General features: G+C 27.7%; 1 protein-coding gene across 1 annotated transcript; it reads left to right on the top strand.

Annotated features, from left to right (window-relative positions):
- Window positions 1-7,043: 7,043 nt before the first annotated feature.
- On the top strand, window positions 7,044-13,320 carry LOC107451778 (putative G protein-coupled receptor AH9.1). Its single transcript, XM_016067986.4, has 2 exons — window positions 7,044-7,217; window positions 12,003-13,320. The coding sequence occupies exon 2, from the start codon at window positions 12,013-12,015 to the stop codon at window positions 13,120-13,122; it is 1,110 nt and encodes a 369-aa protein (XP_015923472.3). The 5' UTR covers window positions 7,044-7,217; window positions 12,003-12,012; the 3' UTR covers window positions 13,123-13,320.
- Window positions 13,321-21,558: the final 8,238 nt, after the last annotated feature.

A 21,558-nucleotide genomic window follows, 5' to 3' on the forward strand; every position in this document is an offset into this window, starting at 1 on the left:
TATATATATATATATATATATATATATATATATATATATATATATATATATATATATATATATATATATATATATATATATATATATATATATATATATATATATATATATATATATATATATATATATATATATATATATATATATATATATATATATATATATATATATATATATATATATATATATATATATATATATATATATATATATATATATATATATATATATTTAATAGCGGCCACTTGGGGGTTTTTCCATTGACCACAGGAGTGGCAGAACTGCTACTCTTTTCTTGTTACCCAGTGGACACATGTGGCGAAGCCACGGCGGTGGAGCAGCGTCGCCCAAGTCACACAACCACAACCCGTTTATAGGGCAGATCACATTCATACAATCACACACAAGGGAGAAAGGACATGGTACACAGAGAGAGAGAGAAAGAAACATCCATGCCTGAGCAGGATTCGAACCCGCGACCAGCGGCTCCGTAGTCAGGCACGCTAACCACTCGGCCACCAGATCGGCGAAATATTGAATATTGAATGCATTGAATGAACGCGCATGAGCAGTGGTGACTAAGGGGATAAAGTTCTAAAAATTATATTTACAGTAAGATATGATGCATGCAAAAGTAAATCAATATAAAGCGAGAGAGATAGGCTGTTCAACGAAAGTTATAAAACAATAAGCGAGAATAATAATTTTAGGATGCGTGTATGCAATTTTCTTAAAACAAAATTATTTTTTTAATCAAACATATCCACAGCAAAAAACCGCAGCACAAATCCACATCTTCATATTAAAGTTTTAATGCTTTTCTTTCAAACAATTACTTTTCTTTCCTTGATTCCCTAGAAGGAAAAAGTTGATTTATGGTTATTGCTTTTTAACCAGCAAACGAAAGTAAACTATTCAACTTATGTAGTTGAAATGCAATTAATCTTCCTTTATTTACACAGCTACGCTTCATATTTAAAAACTTATTCAGATTTTTAAATTTGAATTTCACTAAAATTTGCTTTTATGAATGTTTTTTTTAAAATTTCTTATTTTATTTCAGAAAAATAATGGTGTAATTTTAGCTTTAAAAATAAACGATATACGGAAATAAAGCTCAAGGGATGGTCAGATTTCATTCAAAATTAGCATAAAGCATTCCTTAAATACTTTTATATAAAAATGAATTAAGTTTAAATTTTATAAATTTTTAATATAGAATTTTTATTTTTTTTTTTAAAATCTTTTTATTGTTGTCAATGACTATTCTCATTTATATTTTTTACTGACATTTTATAAAATGAAACCAAATATTTTACAGCTAAAATATTTTATAACTCTTCAAGTTAACTTCATTTTTCGAATAACTCATATTTTGTCGAAAAATGTTGATTTAATGTAACTATGGAGTCAATTTTAAACTAGACAAAAACTGTTACTAATACAGTACTATAGTATTAGGTTCTACGTATTTAGTAAGCACCGTGATAAAAACTACTATTTATTTGAAAAATAACAAATCGTAGTTTATTTTGGTGATATATCCGTATCGACATCAATCTGTATCGCACTGTTGCTAATACAATATTACAGTATAAGGTTCTAAACATTCAGTAAATGCCATGATGAAAAGTACTATTCTTTTCTAAAATCATAATTTCAAATCATAATTTCTTTTGAAGACATATTCATATCGTAATATGTATCGTACTGTTACTAATACAATATTGTTCGTCCGTATCGTATTGTTACTAAAACAATATATTAATATTAGCCTCTAAGCATTCAGTAAACGTCGGGTAAAAATTTATTTATTTGTAAAATAACAAATTATAATTTTTTGGAGATATATCCGTATCATATTATTACTAATACAATATTATAATTTTAGGTTCTAGGTATAAGGTAAATGCCGTGATAAAAATTAGTATTGATTTGTATAATAGCAAATCATAATTCATTTTGGAGATATATCAGTATCGTGTTGTTATTAATACAATATTATCCATAGCGCACTGTTACCAATACAATATTATAATATTAGGAAATACGCACTCAGTAAATGCCATGAAAAAAATTACTATTTATTTGTAAAATAACAAATATGAATTTATTTTGGAGATATATCCGCATCGTAATCCGTCGCTCAAGTTGTACCCTTCAAGGTAGTTTTTTTTCAATGGCCACTGCCCGGAAGTTGAGAAGATATATATATATATATATATATATATATATATATATATATATATATACAACTATGTGTATAGGTAACCACATAAAAGTTAAATATGCACTTAAAGTTTAAGTGAACAGAATTTAAACTGTACGGACATTCTATTATGTATGTACGTAAAAAAATATTGTACTTAATTATAAGGCTTAAAAAAATCTTGACACATTTTTTATAAAACAGTAGAAAGAAAAAGGCGATTTTGCTATTATAACGTATATTGATTTTTTAAATACACAAATTTATGCGGATACGTCATAAACAGTTTTATATATAAAGCAAGCATGAAATTTCTACTTAGATTATATACGATTGCCAGATGCTATTATAGCAAGTGATTTTTATATTTTTGAAACTGTTTTTGTAAAAGAATTTATCTTACGGCTATGAGATAAAAAGTTTTTTTGAAAAAAAGTGTCAGCATAACATGATAGATGAGCCACTTTACAACACAAGTCAAAAGAATAATCAATCAAACAAAACACACATAATAGAACATATTTTGTTGTCTTTCTTGGTTACAGTTTTTTCTGTTAGTTCAAAAAAATATTTTTTTGCGAATAACTGAAAGAAAAATGCCTTTAATAGGCATTATTTTTTTTGTTCCATTGCAAGATATATACTAAATATAATTATGTAAATACTTACTGAAATTAATTTTGAACCATACAGCTTACCCTTCTTGGTTTAAATGAATAAATTTTAAAACTTATTCTATAATATTCTAGTTACGAAAAAAGGGTATCTTTTTTCGTAAGGGATGGATTAAAAAAGGAAAATTATCAATAATTCAGTAATAAATTTCAATACAAGAAAATCATACACTAAACTGAAAGACCTTCAGAATTAATAGAGAAAAAAAAATGATTAAATTTTTTTTCTACTAATTATTATCTGTTTTCCTTCTTGGTGGCTTTACGTTATTAAATTAAGCAAAACATGTTTTTGTAGCTCACGCCAACAGGATAAATATTAACTGTATTGTTCAACCAGAAATTGGAAAAATTGAATATAAGATCAATAAAATAAATTTAATTGTCAATTATTAAATTATGTCATAGTAAAAACTAACAATTTTTATCAATTTCAGATTATTAATTAATTCTTCGTTTAAATAAATTCCTAAAACCAGATTTATTTTAGTAATTGTATTATCTAAAAATTCCAAAACGACCCTCTAAATTTTTCATTTATACGTCCATACTTAACTTTTTGTGCTGCTTTTTTTGCCGTAAACATACTGGCCTATTTATGTTTTAAAATTTTTTAATAAGCATTTAATTTCTGTTATATAATTTGAGTACTTTATAACTTTTACTTTATGTTTCTACTTATGTTCTTTAAATCTCTAAATTTCTATAAGACAAATTTGACAGTTCCTGAATTTCACTGCATGCCGGCAGGCCAGTGTGGGGTCAGGGAACTGTCCTTGCGTTAGAAAGGTTCTGGGTTTGAACCCCGTCCAAAGCATGGTTGTTCTTTCATTCGCTGTACTATCTGTCCTTACTGTGGGAGCAACATTGGCCCCCCTAATAAGGTGCCCCTGAAAGAGTGGCCAACAAATTTGTCCTTCAGATGCCTGACAAAAAGGTCATTCCTCAGGAGGGCATTAGGAAAGAAAAATTACTACGTTTCGATTTATTTATTATTATTATTTTTAAATCCTAAGATGAAAACTTGTGCGATCCACATTTATTACTGTTCCTATTTATTTACTTTAAATTTCTGTTAGAAAACCCTTGCAGTCCATGTATTTCACTATTTTTTTACAATATTATTATTTTATTTATTATATTTTCATATTTTTATTATTATTTTCCCATTTATTTTTCTTAAATTTCTGCAAGCTAACTTGCGCAATTCATATATCGCACTATGCTTCTATTTATTTTCCTTGAATACTTAAATTTCTGTACGACAGCTTGATCAATTTATAAATTTCACTATGTTTCTATTGATTTTCGTTAACTTCACGTATATCATAAAATGTACAGCTCTATCTTAAAATGTAGTAATTTGTTTTAATGGTTTCGAAATTCTTGATCAATAATTAATTAGTTTTGAGTTGAAATGAATATTAGCTAATAACTGATTTAAAGCCAAACACGCCAATATGAGCGCCAACTCAACAAGCAATTTGAATATTACTAGAAACTTAAACTTGGTAGTTAATTCTAGTGCTAATGGTGGCTTAGAAGAATAGCTCTCAACTGGTATTTGGTAATACGATAGTTGAGTTCGAATGTTCTCAGATATTTGCAATTGAGATATCAAGGTTAAGGCTTATTCCAAAATTGAGCAACATTGCAATGTATAGAATATCAATAATCCTGTAGCAATTTCAGTGCATTTTAATTAGTCTAAATGTGTAGTTTCAACTAGTTAGTTGAAATCTAGGAATATGTTTTCCCAGCATATATATATTAGTCAATTCCAATTTATTGATATTTATACAATTGCTACAAGACTCCTGATATCACTAATAGACTTTTGGCCAACTATTAAATAATTTAAAATCTTAAAACTTTTAATTGCATTTTTTAACTATCAATATATTTTAAAAAAAAGTAATTCCCTTGTTTTTAACAAGATCCAAGTAATGAACATTTTCAGTTAAAAACTAAAGTTTTTAATGTTAAAATTAGCAGTTTTGAAAGAATTTACTTAATTGTTCAAAAGTCTAAAACTTTCCACAGTTGTTAATTTAAAAATAAAAAGTTTCAAAATGTATTTAACAAAGGTGCAGCATAAGTGATCAACATCATCGCGTTTTCCTCTACCTAAGCTATTGCGGTCATATTTTCCAGATACTCTTAAACCTTGAAGGTCATAATTAAAAATTCGTCGAAAATTGTATGTTTGTTTAGAGAGAATACTCTCTTTTGTGTGTATTGCCATAAACTTCTCTTTAAATATCGTCATCAATATTTATTTGGTATATTTAAAGCCGGGATATAAAACCAAACCGATAACTAACCTTTTACACTGTAAAAAAAGTGCGGTAAACAGTACCGATACTCAGTGGGCCAGTACTTTTTACGGTTTTTTTTTCTGAAAAATGAATTTTACTGTAAAATAGATTTCATGGGTGCTGCAAAGTGCAGTTTTTGGCATCTACACTTTTTACCTTAATTCTATATTCTGTATCCGGATGCGTGAAAAATCGATCATTACGTCAAATTTATTATTTTATTAGTTTATTAGTTACTTAGTTTATTATTATTAGTTTATTAGTTAAAATCGATCATTAGGCCATGTTTGTTTTTGTTAAATTTTATGTACCATATATTATACAGAGGGCTTGAGGAAACATTTTTTTGAAAAGATTGAAAAAGCACAGGCAAAGAAACAAAAATCACATAAGAATGAAAAGAATATAGCGAACTATTTCCGGTGTTGCAACTTATTCGTACATCAATAATACACTAAAAAAAAAGTATGACTAAAATTACCACAATATGGTAGAATTAACCATGTTTCTGTATCTTTGGAAACCCAAACTTTTTACAGGAATGTTTTGGTAATGACTTAAATAACATTGAAATATGTTTTTATTGCCATGCCGTTTAGTATTAAATGCAGTAAAATTTAGTTATTTTATTATTATACATTACAGCATGGCACAAAGACCATTTATTCGGTTAAATTAAGTTTAAGTTTTGAATTTTTATTTAATGACTGGTAATAGGAACTATAGTTTTGAAAAACAGAATTTCCGGTTAACCGTTACCAAACATGCGGAAAAATGAATGGTTTAAATACCGTATATTTTGGTTTAATACCAGACATGCCATTACCATGCTAGAACTATTTTACCAGAATTTTCTTCTCAGTCTAAGTAAGCACTTGCGCTAAAACCCATCGTAATTCAAGGTGGTTGTTAAGGCCCCAATATTTTGGAAATCATGACGATGGTGGCAAATTATGATGGTTAAAATTTTTCGCCACTGAAATCATAGAACCTGCATGGAAAGGTTTAATGTCTCAAACAGAACCGTGACCACTTTGGGGTACCTTTTGCAGGATTATTATATAGAAAAGTGCAACGCCTTTGGAAATACAGTGAAATAAATTGTTTTCTTTACGTAAAATTTGCAACTACCTCTAACTCCTCAAATTAGAACTATGATCCAAAGCGATTTTGTATTCTTTTTGTATGCCTGCTTTAAATTGAATACGTGTTTTGAAGTATCCAGTTTGTAGCTATCCTATCTAAAGTAATTTAATATTATTTGATAAATATTGTTGTTGTTTTAATTCTTATGAATTTAAACATTACTCTAAAGTCTGGATGTGAACCGACTTATCAATTAACGAAAATGTATAGTATAATATTTGGAATAACCCTCACCATATATTAAACATTTTGCAGGCAATGTCATTACTTAATGTTTGTTTCTAAAACATAGTGATATTGAATTTCATAATAATTTATATTAATGAATAACAACTTTATGATAAGTAGTAAATTTATAATAATTGCATTCTCAAATTAATTTACCGAGGACTACTTGGTGGTATACGTTACACTCCGAGATTAATAACCAGGCATCATGTAATTACTTAGTTAAATTTTCATATATTATTAAATTTTCATTTAAACGCATTAGAAGAACCAAATAATGTTTGTTATAGTATTTTATTTAAGTTGCATGATATTTTGTAAAAAAAATATGAAATAGCATTTATGCACGAATTTCGTGTCTACAGGAAAAAACTGTTAATAGCAATTGGGATGTTGTATTAAAAATTAATATTGCATGATAAAGGGAGTAAATGACATATATATTTGTGTGTGTTGAACAGTATCTAGATCATATTTCATTTTACCATTGATAAAGGTATCCACGAATAATGTCTACTTTAAAAAATTGCTTCAATTCTTTTATCCATTAACTCAATAACTTAATTCGTATTTAGAATTACTTTTTAATCAATTTCTATTAATAAAAAAGCAATACAAAAATATCGTCTTGTTTTTTAACAAGTAAGTATAATTTTTTAATTTAATTCAGTGTCGTTGTTAATTAGTAAGTAATTAAATTAAATAATAGTAAACTTTAAATGTATTTCAAACCCTATTATTGTGTAATTAGTTAATTATATATTTGAAATACATCTTTAATATGGTTAATGTGTATAGAAAATCATATACTGTAATCATACATTTGCTCCTTTTTATTTTACCTTTCAGTATTTATGGCTTATTTAAATAAAATTAAAAAATAACTTGAATTATAAAATGAATTTGCCTTATTTATAAAAAATATGCTGAAATATATCGCTATTAAAGGATTTATATTTCAGAAAATTTATTTCCTTAAAAAAATTCAGAAAATTGTCTGTTTATTTTCACTTGAAAATTTATTTAGCAAAAATTATTAATTTATTTCTGAGTCCATTTCAGTTAATATATGATTATAACTAATACATTATTTTCATACGTTTAAAGCATATTTTTAATATAGTTTATGGACATTGGAAACCACATATTTTAAGATAATACATAGATAATGTTATTGGAGTTTGTTATAATGTTATTGGAGTTAATGGATAAAAATAATGCTGTTGGAGTTAGGTTTTCTCTCAGAAAATGGTCTCAATTTATTTTTCAGAAAAATAAATTTAGATAAAAAAAAAGTTTACAACTAAAAAAAAAAAAACTAGAAAGTATTTATCAAGCAATTTTTGCTCAAAATTCAATAGAATTTCTTTCAAAGGTATATGAAATATGTTCTGGATTAACCATTTTACGAAAGTATTTTTTTTTTACTTGAAGCAAAAAAATTTGTATAGCAAAATAACTTGATATGCCTTTGTAACTTTAAATCTAAGTATCGGATGAATAAGGAAGCTATGTTAACATATTTAATGAGAGCATATTATGTAGAGATGTAATCTTTTGAAGTAATTAGGGTAACAAATAAAGATACTCTGAATATCAATCTCTAAAAAAAAATTTCTTTATTATATCTTTATTTATTTTAGAGAGAAAATTTTAAGCGAAAGATCTTTTTCTTCAAAGTCTTAAACAGCAATCCTTCTCTGTTATTTATAGTTCGTAAGACTTTAGTTTCAATGAAAGATAATAATTGAATAAAGATAGGATTGTGTAAATATGTATTAGTGTTTAAAATTTATTTCATATCATGCTTTTTAAATGAAACTAATTTTTTCAAATTATTTGTTAAAGATTGTAGTTCTATTAGTCGTAGATTACATAATATTTCAGTCATAGTTTTATTTACACCTGGTTATCTGATTCTGTCATATGACAAATTCTACTTTAAGTAAGTGAAAGAAAAATGTCAATAATTATAACACTACTTATTATTTTATTAGCTTAAAAAGATAGATTAAAGATAAATCTGCATTTGTTATCGAAAAATCTTCATAGGAAGGCAACATTGGGCTGTCTGACTGACTATGATGATGATGAGGATGATTATTTTATAGGATTTAATGTTACTTGTTATGCATATAAATATGCATTTTATTTAATATCGAAATAAATTTAAGAACACAAAAAATTATGAGGAATAAAATATATTTAAAATAAACTTCAATTTACTTAAAAGTACTTTTACATTCCTTAACGACATCCTATAAGTGTTAATATCTAACCATTTTATAGAACTCAAATGAAACAAATGACCAAAGAATTACAGAAAATTTTATTAATTTAATTAAGAGGGAAAAGCCATATTTGTAGTTACACAAAGTAGTTACACATTTGACCGTAGGGTGGCATTGGAACTATTTGGGCGAGAACGTTGCCTTTTTGCAACGCTTTGTAAAAATACCGAAAAATACTTCTCTTTATGCCTAGAGTATAATGCCTATTAATTTCTTTAAATATTTCTCTGAGTTCTTAGGATTCGTGAGGATTGAGGTTCTTAGGATTGAGGTTCAATATCTATATTAAAAGTAAGATCTTAATAGTTCAAAGGAGAGAGGCAGTCAAAACTGGTATTAATTAGGTTATTATAAACTTACATTTATTTTAGTCATATTTCGGGAAATAATAGCTCAAAATAAGACTTATTTTGCGCATTTCTTATGTACGTTTACCCTAAACTATATTAATGTCAGAAATGCTTTGATCAAGATTATTTATTATTTCTTTTTTACTATATTTCTGGGTGTGCCTGTTTCTGATTTAATTAAATTTTGATTTATACTTTCCAAATAAAATAATAGCCACAATGTTCTCAAATGTACAGTGTGCCAAAAAAAGCAAAGAAATATACGATTTTTTCAAAATTTGGTCTCTCATGAGCTGATCAACCGATTTTACTCAAATTATTGTATTTTGCCAAGTAAAATGACATGCTTTAAAGTTTTGTAAAAATTTTATATCTTACAATTCAAAATTTTTTCGATTATAATTAAATAGAATAAGGAAGTAATAAATATTTATTATTATTTTTTTTGCATAGTAATGTTTTTGGATAATCGAATTTTATATGTGTGCAAAATATTTTCAATAAGTTAAAAAAATCTCAAATATAGCAAATCAAAAATTTCTCAAGATATAGCGAAATACACAAAGAGTGAAATTAATAATAAGGGGCCCAAATGTTGGATCGCTCTATTAACCGAATTATAAGGACCATACTTTGAATTGAAAAATTTGAATTCACGATTATAAAATTTGTTTATCGAAAGATAATTTCATCCAAAAAATAAATTTTAGTAAATATTTTTTACTTTATTTCATAACAGTCTAAGAAATTTTTCATTGTAAAGTATGGATTTTTTACATAATTTTAAAGAATCTTATTTCACATGTCGAAATACAAAATTTTAGAGAAACTGGTTAAATAGTTCCTGAAAAATCACATTTTAAAAATACGATTTATTTTATTCACATATTATTATATGCCCCTATATATTTGGGTACAAAAAGTTATTTAGTTTCTTTAGGCTCACTGTACATAGAGAAAAGTGTTGCACGTTAGACCTCATGTACAATGCTAAAAAAAAAAGGAATGGCCTTACCCATTATTTTTAATCTTATGTTGGGATCTTCACGTTTTAGGATTTAAACTTAACGGCTCTCGGGGATGACCTCAAATATGCTAATTAATAAATGTAGACGATATTTTAAGTTGCAAAATTTGGCACAAAAACGTACTTTCTCTGAATAAACATATTCGGATTTCTGACCCCCAAAATATAGGAGATATTTTGAGTTGTATTTCAAGTTACAAAATCAGGTACGCCAATACCAATGTAGAATGTGCGAGAAAAAAATCAAATCTAGGACTCCATGTTAATGGTTCAAAGGGGAATCCTCAAATATTCTAATTAATTAGTGCTAAAGACATTTAAATAACGAAATCATACACAAAATCTTACTTTCTCAAGATAAAAATACAACTTTATTAGCGGATTCAGATTTTTGACCCCCGAAATATAGGGGGTAGCCGCTATCTGGGAAATATGCTCTCAGTTGTTCGTTCAGGAGAGCACTCTCAAGTTCAGATCCCTTATTGTTCCCTTTGATATATCTCAAGAACTTTTTAAAAGAAATGAAAAAAAAAAATTTGCACACTATTATGAAATTCGTTTGTCCAAAGATAATTTCATGCAAAATATAACTTTTAATAGATATTTATTATTTTTATTTATATTATTTAATAATGCTCGAAAAAATGGTGAATTGCGAAGTATACAAATTTTTGTATCATTTTAAAGGACATAATTTTACAAGGCGAAATGTAAAATTGAAGCAAAATCGGTCGAATAGTTCCCGAGAAATCAAATTTTAACTATCTGTTAGATTGTATTTCTCAGAAATCATTTAAGATTTTCTAAGCATATATTAGAGAACTTTTTCTGATATTTTCCTCACCATCACCATAGTTGACCAGATAGCCCAATGTGAGCCAATGCCTTCCTCTGAAGATTTCTCCATGACGACTTCCAATTTAGGTGCTGGAAAAATCAAATTGTATCACTCTGATTAAGCAAATATTTTTACGCTCTTAATAAATAAGAGGTTTTCGGAATAGTCCAATTAAATATTATTAAGTATCACGCTTAAGATTATTATAATCTATTATTGTTAGTCCAGACGACTTTAAATCTAAATTTTATTTGCATTTAAAATAAATTTATCTGATAACGACTTTAGAAGAAAGGAACTCGGAAAGACAGGACCAAGAAGTAACTCCCAATCACAATAATATACAATACCATTCCCAGTACAATACACAGTACAATAATGCACAATACCATACCCAGTACAATACGCAGTACAATAATGTACAATACCATACTCAGTACAATACACAGCACAATAATGTACAATACCATGTAGCACCTGAGACCAGTTTTCTTCCTCTCCTATTAGCATGACAGCAAATTGTGGGCCAGAGCCGTCAATACATTCTTCCTCCGTTCTGCTGTTTTCTTTGCGATTGTTCTCAAGCTAGTAATTCTTAAGATTTTGAAATCCTCTTCCACACAGTCAAGCCATTCGATCTAAGGTCCACCTCTAACTCTAGATCCCATTGGTTTGCAATTGAATATCTTAAATATTAAATGATATGATGTATTAAGTCAAAAGTATTTAGTAGTTTTTAAAATTTGATTTCCCTTAATCGTGTATTTGGATCTCATGTTTTTAATCCTGCATCAATCATGCATTTTCATTAATTGCGCATTTCAATTAAAAACGCATTCATAAAATCATACATTTCTTATTTTTTAACCATGAAAATATGCTTATAAAGTAATTAACTCCTTTTTTTTTTACCTGTTTTAGAATTCCTAAAATGGGAGAATGCCAAAGCAGCCAAAATATTTCCGCCAACATCACCAAAGTGCAATCAACTGACGTTGAAGGCGAATCACTGGAATTCATATTCTATGGAATTGTCGCACCAATCATTATTATTTTCGGCATTTTTGGCAATGTCATAAACATATGTATCCTTCGTATGCCAATACTGAAAGGTGTCACATATGTGTATTTGAAATGGCTTGCAATATCTGATATCATGTCTTTGCTGTTTTACATCACCTTTTCACTAAGGCAACTGGGCTTCCAGTTAAAATCTTATGCCGCTGCTGTATATTACGCTCATTTTGAATTAACACTACTGAACGGATTCATGGCAAGTAGTATGTTCTTAATTGTCTCTCTAACAATCGATCGTTATTTCTCTGTTTGTTTGCCAACAAAGTTTCAAAACATTCACAACAAGAAGCAGGCGCATTGCGCAATTGCTACAGCCTACGTTTGTTCTTTGATTTTGTATTTACCATTATTCTTCATAAAATATGCTGATATCGATAAGAAAACTTTAGACAGTATGGACAAAACTGAATATATTCCACACACGAACAAGTGTATAGTAGAACATGGAGTGTTTCAAACGTACGTTGCTATCAAAGAATTGTGCGTTCGTATTGGACCAATTCTAACACTTGCTGTTCTTAATACTCAGATTATTAATGCATTTAAGAAGGCCATGAAGAAAAGAAATGCTTTGAAAAATTCGGAGAATAAAAAAATCGAGGAAAATGCTAAAGCTGGAAATAAAAAATTTAGAGAAGAAAAGAGACTTGTTAGCATGCTAATTGGAATAGTAATACTGACATTTATTTGCAAGATACCAGGGTCTATCCATGGTTTTATTGCAAAACATGCGGACAGAAACAGTTTTGGAATGCTGTTGTTTGCATCGATTGCGGATAGCTTAGAAGTTTTTAAGCATAGCTTGAATTTTTGTATTTATTGCTTGTGCAGTTCTCAATATAGAAAGGCATTTATATCCTTGATATCATGTTTCAAAGTTCCTCAAGCTTTTAGTTCGACATATAGTGAATCTTCTTCTGCTCGCTGCAAAGCTCGCACAGATGAAGAAATTACACACGAATAAAAATTGAAACTTACAACAGTAAAACATTTTTTAAACTTATATGCATCGTTATGCTAATGCAAAATTTATTTCAACATTTGTTTCTAACTATGCATTTAACGTTAGCGTCCATTGCTAAAAAACTTTTTAACGCAATAAATATTAAATTTTTGAATTATTTTCATGTACAGTTTGCAAAAAGAAAATTGATTTTTATCCTGTATATCATATTTCAGTTCCCTTATATTATGTTTCAAATTTTCTATACTTTTAGTTCAACATATATTGAACCTTCTTCTGAACTATACAAAACTTAACAAGTTCTAGCAATGGTATATCGAAAAAATAAATAAATAAATAAATTAAATCTTTCAATAGTAAAAAAAAATTCATTGAACTAATATGCATAGATAGATTTATGCAAAATTCCTTTCAATATTACAAATAAACTATTATTAATTGGGCACTGCACCTTTATGTCTTTTTCTTATGATCTTTTTAGTACATCAGTTAATGAATTTTTGAATATTTTTATTGTACATTTTACAATGATGGAAGGTATTTTTTTCTTTGTATCCTAGTCTAAAGTTTCGCAAGTTTAACATATTGTAAACCATCTTCTGAAAATTTCAAAAATCGCAAAGGAGTGGCATTTATTTGCAATTATAAAATAAAACTTTCTACTAAAGGTATTTAGAAAAATTATGAATACCTTTTTGCTAAATCAAAACCATCACAGGCAACGAATAGACCTTTCCCTTATTCCTCGACAGATGACAAGACTGTGCTTTTTTGCTTCATTCTACGGTTTGCCTTGATTCGAAGCACAAATCACTCGAGTTTAAAACAACATAAAAGTCCTAATTGAAGATGATTTTTACGAGCATTATGTTAAATTACGGCAAATGGTCATTTAGTTTACAAGAAAAACTTTTTAGATAGATCTATTTTAATGATCATTATAGCTTTACGGGCAGGAATTTTTTTTTACAATCAGAGATCAGAACACTTTTTCCGTTCACTGATCATAATCTGACTGTGTATTTTTTAACAATGTATTTAAGAACTTTAAATAACTGAAAGATGAAAATTCAAATGAAAATAATTGATTTATATATTTGCTGATTTTTTTTTATAATTTTTTATTTGGATAGCATTTTATTTTGAATTGGGTAGCATTTTTGGTAAATATAAATAACTGAAAATATAAATAACATTTTTTCTGAAAAACGATTCAAAAATCCCTACCAAAAGCAACTTAAATTCTCAAATATGTCTTCCCAAATGAAGATTCAATAATTTGCTGACTCATATTTATGTATTACTCATAATAATTAATCTTTACATAAAGTCTTGAAATTCGAAATTATCTATAACACATTTTTTTATAGTGTTTTGATTATTTACGCATAATATTTTTTGAATAATGCATTCAAATTATTTTTCATTGTGCTGAGGCCTATGAGCAGAAAAATATTTTCAAGACATCAGAAATAGTAAACCTGTTTATTAAAACAAATTATTAGCATCGATTTGTTTATTACAGGTAAAATATTTTGCTAGAAAGTATTTTATCACTCAATATATATATGCTGGGTTATTCATTATTCCCTCCGGGTAGGAACAGGACTATAGCATTGATGTATGCCGTGTGACCAAGGATTCACACTTAGAACACCTGTAATGTGTGTAAGTAAAACTTGAAGTTTCGGAATAATTTCATGTTTCTTTTTTTCATATTCGTCATCTTTTTTTCACTATAACGCTTCGAAACCCTGGAGGGAATTATGAATAACCCAGTATATATATTTTTTAATATTTTTGTTTACTATTAAAATCAAGAAAAAATTCTGCACAACTAATATTTTCGAAGCATATTTTTTTTACATATTTTTTTGAAATATTTAGAAAATCAACTAAAGGTATCAAATTTTTTGCTATTTATGCTATTAACTCTATAATTAAACATGTAAAAGTTCTTAAAAAATGCAAGAATGTCATTTTGAAATTAGTACAAAAACGATAATACATGAATTTTGCTTAACTATAATGGCATAACACTTTGGATGAACTGTATTTAAGATAAGAAAAACGGCCTTTTAGATTTTTATTTAAAAATGTTCATTGATTTTCGTTATTCATCAATTGTAAGATCTCATTTTACACTTATTTTCAAAAGATATATTCTTTTTACAATTAAAATTAATTTTTAACTAAATTTCGACATATATATCAGCTAAAAATAAATTATTCAATATCTCATAAAACAACCCGAAGAACGAGAAAACTAATTTCTTCTCTTTCATAAAAAACTTAACTCTGAAATTTATCATTCATAAGATAATTAATCCCACCGCTGAAGGAGCAAATTTCGGAATTTCTTCTTAAACAAAAGAATTTTTTTTCATCACGTTTTTACAAAAGTCATTAATATTTTAAAGAATTTCCTTTATTTCAACTCAAAGGTCTATATCGATCTAATCTTTTTTTTTCTGACGTCACGTTCTGTAACTTTTCAAAACATCTAATGAGTAAGAGTATTTCTGAGATCAATAGTTATCTTATCTTTAATTTATAGAAGTTTTTTCTTCGGTAAATTTTTCGTTTTACTCTCAAGATCTGGCTAAAAACTTCTCTTCGGTTTTTTTTCTAAAAGTATTTTTATGTATTTTTTTATGTAAGATAATAAAGTTCTTTATTCGTTTTGAATAATTAATTTTTTAACAAAGCTCATTTGAAATGGTGAATAGTTAATGTTAAATCAATACTAAACGCTAATTATTAGTTACTAATAATAGCTAATTTCTGAATACTTAAAATAACTAAAATCCAATAACTAGCGTACTCTAATATATTAATACTAAATAATAGCTAAATGCTTAAAACACGGTATTATTGTTGTAATTGATATGGTTTTGTTTACATATAAATATTTCTTTGACTATTCTAAACTTATTCTTTGTGTTTTCTTAAAACTATTCTTGTTTTTTTCATGTAAGATATTTAATATATTGCTGTTTGAGACTGTAACTAATGTAAATAATTGTCATAAATTTTCTTCCAATGATCAGTAGATAATACTAACACAAGGAAACATTTTTTTTTTGCATTTATGCAAGATGCGGGTGTGGGGATTTCAAATCTGAAAATATTTTTGCTCTTAAAGTTACAAATATCTGTTTGTTTTTTTAATAAAATGCCATTTTTTGTCTTTTTTTTTTAATAAATGTACAATTTTAAAAACGTTATATATAACAAGAGGTCGAGTAAATATTGATACAAACTTTTAGAGGAGTTGAGGTATATCATCATCATGATTAGAATCGTATTGGAATCCATGTTAAATATGTCATCATACGCGTTTAGGGGCGCTTTCCTGTTACGACTTGCTCAGAAGAACTCGAATTAACAATTTATAATAGGGTTGTTGCATTAGCAGCGTATGACGATATTTCCAAACAAGGGCTCCTATGAAATATTAATCCTAACGATGATGTGAACTCCACCCGAAATTTTGTCGCAACATTTATGTAACCCCCTGATATATATATATAGAGGAGAGTGGGGTCAATTGTAACAGGGTACGATTGTAACAGAGCAAAAATTTCGAGTGTCGGGTTCTAGATTTGGGTCCTAGGTGGCACACAAGGTGTATTTAATAAATCTACGTGTACACCCCTGCTGGCAACCATTTTTACGTACTTTTGAAAGAGTTAAATCACAAGAGATATTTTCACGCTACGTAAGTACTTTTTTTGGTATTAGAATATTATATTGTAACAAAATAAATCTGTTTAAACAAATAAAAATTATTAACCGAATATGTAAGTGGACATTTTAATTAATATTTCAATAAAAGAAAAATTAGTTTTGTTAATTAACTACCATTGTTTTTAACAAATGAAGTTGAAATGGCGTCTTCGGGACGATTGTATCAATAAAGTAAAGGGACGATTGTAACAGCTGAAAATAAATAACCTTATGTTTACAAACCATTACTTAACTCTTTAAGAATGTTGCATTGTTCCATGTGCATTATTTAATTTGTCACCTTTCGCAGCATTAATTAAAATTTTTAACCCCTTCAAGTTAAAAGTTCAACCCTTTAGGTCTCTGCTCATTATTATTTTTACTCCTAAAATATCACTACTATTTTGATCAATAAAAAAATATGTCACAACTATGATAATATGTATAATTAACTATGTTTTAGTAGAATTTATGAACTGTTACAATTGTAACAGTGGGGACAATTGTAACAAGCGCACGACTGTCAAAAATTGTTAATAACTGATATAATAACATTTAAAATAAGGTATTTTTTTTCTAGTAGAGGATAGTCAACTTTACTCGTCTGTCAATTAATACTAATAATATATTAGATTTTTTGTTAGTTTAAAATAGTTAAGTAAAAAATGTTACAATTTACCCCACTCTCCCCTAATGTTTTTAAACTTCCTCATTACGACAAAAAATACCAGCTCGGAGGAAGAAATCGATTGCTACTTTGAAATCAAAGATACTGAAGTATTTATGAACTGCTAAAAAAATTCATGCAACGGAAAACAAAAGAAAGAAGAAGAAAAAACAGTTTCCTCATATTTCTTTCAAGTAAAACTATTTTTATGTATATAAAATAAAAAAGCAGCACCCAATAAAAATTAATTCATTATAAATAATAATTCGATTCATAACTAATACACCCATAATAACAAATGAGCATTTTTTAATACTATTGAAAACTTTTTTTCCATTTCTAAAAAATATTCTGTTTTACTTTTCATGCAAGTTAAAAAATAATTAATTTTTAAGCAGTTTTTAATATATATCCGCTAAATATAATTTAATTATTCAATATTTCATATGATAATCCAAGGAATGAGAAAACTATTTTTTTTCTTTAACTTTTTCATTCATAAAATAATTAAGTCCACTGCTGGAGAAGGCTTTTTACGAATTTCTTCTCAAAAAAAAATTTTTCTGTACGTTTAAGCACAAGTCATTAATATTTTAAAGATTTTCCTTTATTATAACTCAAGGTTAAAATTAATCTTGACTTTTTTCAAGCATTACGTATTGTAACTTTTCAAAACAGTTAATGATGGGATCAAATTTTTGATCAATAGATATCTTTAATTTATGAAAAAAAAATTCATCGGACAATTTATTTTGTTCTTTTTGTCCTCCAAATTTTACTAAAAAAATTACCTCATATTTTTTTTAACTATTCTTATGTATGTAAGATAAAGAGCCATGGAAATATATATTCATTGCGAATAATAACGAAACGTTATGTAAAAAACTATATTATAAAAACTTTTATCTAACGTTAAATGATACTGATGAGTGAAATATTCAAGACTATATTTTGGAAGAAAAAAACACTGGTTTAAACTCGGTACTAATGACATTTCTGGTAAGAAAAAGCATAAAAGCATGATAAAACAAACCATTCATTCGGTTTAAGTAACGAATATTTTGGTATTTCTTTTCATTTTCCACACATTTAGCAAAAAATACAAAACAGAAAACTAAATTTAGCCAATTAAATGCTTTTTATGTCATTCGCTAAGATATCATGATAAAATTACCATATTTTACCATATTTGCTGAATTTTATCACACATTTTAAAACCATATTTTTGCATTAATTTTACCAAAATCATTACCAAAAAGCTCCTGTAAAAATTACCAAACTTCTTGGTGTTTCTATAGAACCAGAAACGCAGTAAGTTTTACCATATTCTAGCAGTTTTAACCATACTTTTTTTCTCAATGTAAACTTCACTTAAATCTTGTTATAGCGAGTACGCCGTATATCGAGAATCCAGTCATTAAGTCATATTTCTAAAACCTCATCAAAAACATAATATTAAAGATTTTAAAATAGTATGTTTATAGCGGCCTAGCTTTTCGCTATTTTATAGCGGATCCTAGCTTTCCGCCTAGCCTTCTGCTAGATATTTTCCAGCGAAAGTATTTTTTTACTGTTTTCATGAACAACATAATACGAAAGATAAATATACGAAAAATAAGAGTCTATACTATTTTCCTTCTTACTATTTTAGTCCCTTAATTTTTATAAAACAATGCTATTAAAATCAACAACTCTGCATTCACTATTATTAATGTCATCATAATGTATTATTAATACTGTTCATTTCATTTTCTTCCCGAAACACATTTTACGATTTGGAAATTTGTTGATGAATCATTTTTGTTGTAGAAATTTCTTACATTAAGTTCAAAGTCTCGTTATTCAATCGATAATCTGTAGAGGATAACTCTAAATATAATAACTCTACTCTATATAACTCTACTCTAGATATATATATCCTTTGAAACTGGCAGATGGTATACCGGTTATCAATTTTAAACCATATTAACTTAATAATATTCAGAATTACAAGATTTTTGCTTTATATTTATTGATGAAGGAGCTATTGCGTTCTGAAAGAAATAATACTCATTTCGACTGAAGGAGATATTTTGAAGCTATAAGGCATATTCTAAATGAAGGGAATATCTTGAAACTATAAAAATATTTCAACTGCAAGAGATATTTAAAATCAAAATAGTTGTTCAAAATAAAAGTAAACGCGTGGTAGCCCCGTAGTTAGAACATCGGACTACATTCTGGAGGGGATTGAGTTCAAATCTCTATGCCACTGAGACGCACCCAGCAGATGCTATAGACGTGTACGTCACTGAAGAGTCTATAGATATGATGTCTAAATTGTGGAAGTGGTATCTCGAATGAGTAGTGCTGCCATCTATCAGAAAGTTTCTGCGTTAAGTTTCGCTGTTACCCTAGCGGTGCTCTCTCTTGCCGCACGCAAAGCTAATGGCTATTGAGCGTTCCTTTTTTATGTGTCATGAGAAATAACACAACAACAAAAGAAAATTAGGTAAATATTTCCAGTTTTCAAGTATTGTTATATATATTTTAACATTATAAGTATTTGCTTATAATGTTAAAATATATATGCATTAAAATAAAATATACACTACGACACCGAAAACGACCTCAAAGTCTTAAAACTTAAGAACTGGAGGGGAGTTGCCATGGACAGAGGGAGCTGGAGAATGCGTGCTGTTGAGGCAGCCAAGGCCTGCAGGGGGCTGTTGCGCTCCTGAAGAAGAAGAGGAAGAAGAAGTATTTGCTTATAACGACGAGCTCTCTATTGCGAAAATGTCATTCGCTATTATGAATTTTTGCCAAAACAGACTTGTTCTTTTATTTATAAAGGATAATTTCATAATAAATGAAGAAATCTTTTTCCATCAGATTAATAATAATAATCGTTGAAGATTTACTAAAGAGGTTAAGATAAATTTTTCAATTTCCATTCAATTTATATAAAATTCAGCATCGTATACAAAATAAAATATGTTGTTTTTACAACAAAACTATAACGTGTGAATAAAAAAGGCGTTTAGGTGAAAAATAGAAAAAAATTACAGGCAACAAAAAATTCATGAGTAATATACTGCTGAGCTAAAGGAAAAATCAACTTAAGCTCGAAAAAGTGATAAATTGAGATGTATATGCACTGGTATAAGAAATTAAGAGAATTTGGAGACTTGGTCGATTATCTCTAGAACTGCTTGACCGATTTGAATAAAATTTGATATGTACATACATTGATACAATACGAAACAAATAACCATTCAACAATTGCAATACAAAAGCATGATCGTGAGTACCACTCGTTGGAGTCAGAAAGTATGAAACAGTGGTTGCAGGATAAACAAAAAAATGGGTTAATATTGGGTATGGTCTCCTCTTACAGATATACTGTCCATACAGCGTGATTTCATACTTGAAATAAGGCAGTTTATCATTTCCTATGACAATTTCATACTTTCTCACTCCAACGAGTAATACGCGTGATCATGTGTGTGCCTTACAATTGTTGAATAGTTATTAGTTTTGTATTGTATTAATGCATGTGCATACCAAATTTCATTAAAATCGGTCAAGCAGTTCTAGAGATAATCGACCAAGTCTGCAAATTCTCTTAATTTCTTACACCAGTGCATGTTTGGCATTTTCGTATGAAAAGCTACATCTTTTCCCAAATTTAATTTTGTCTTATCAGTTTTCCGAAATTGTATTTTAGTATATTTATATTTAGTATATCATTTATTTTAAATAATGTTTCAAAACCAAAGAATCATGTAATGTGCAGTGAGCGTAGAAACGGACCACCTTGTATAACGTTTGATCTAATGATCAGACCAACTCGTTCTAGATCTTAATTTTGATAGTTTGAAGGCAGTAACTTCAAATATGCTGATTAATTAGTGCAAACAATATTTTAAGTTACATAACCAGATACTTTCTCTAAATTAACATACTCGACAAATTCGGTCTTCAAAATATAGGGAGAATAGTCGCAAATCTGGGAAATACAGACACATAACTTGGTCAGAAGAGCCAGTCAGCCGAAATTT

The sequence above is a fragment of the Parasteatoda tepidariorum genome, chromosome 9, assembly GCF_982258835.1.
Source record: "Parasteatoda tepidariorum strain Cologne lab strain chromosome 9, Ptep-v5.0, whole genome shotgun sequence".
Lineage (NCBI taxonomy): Eukaryota > Metazoa > Arthropoda > Arachnida > Araneae > Theridiidae > Parasteatoda > Parasteatoda tepidariorum.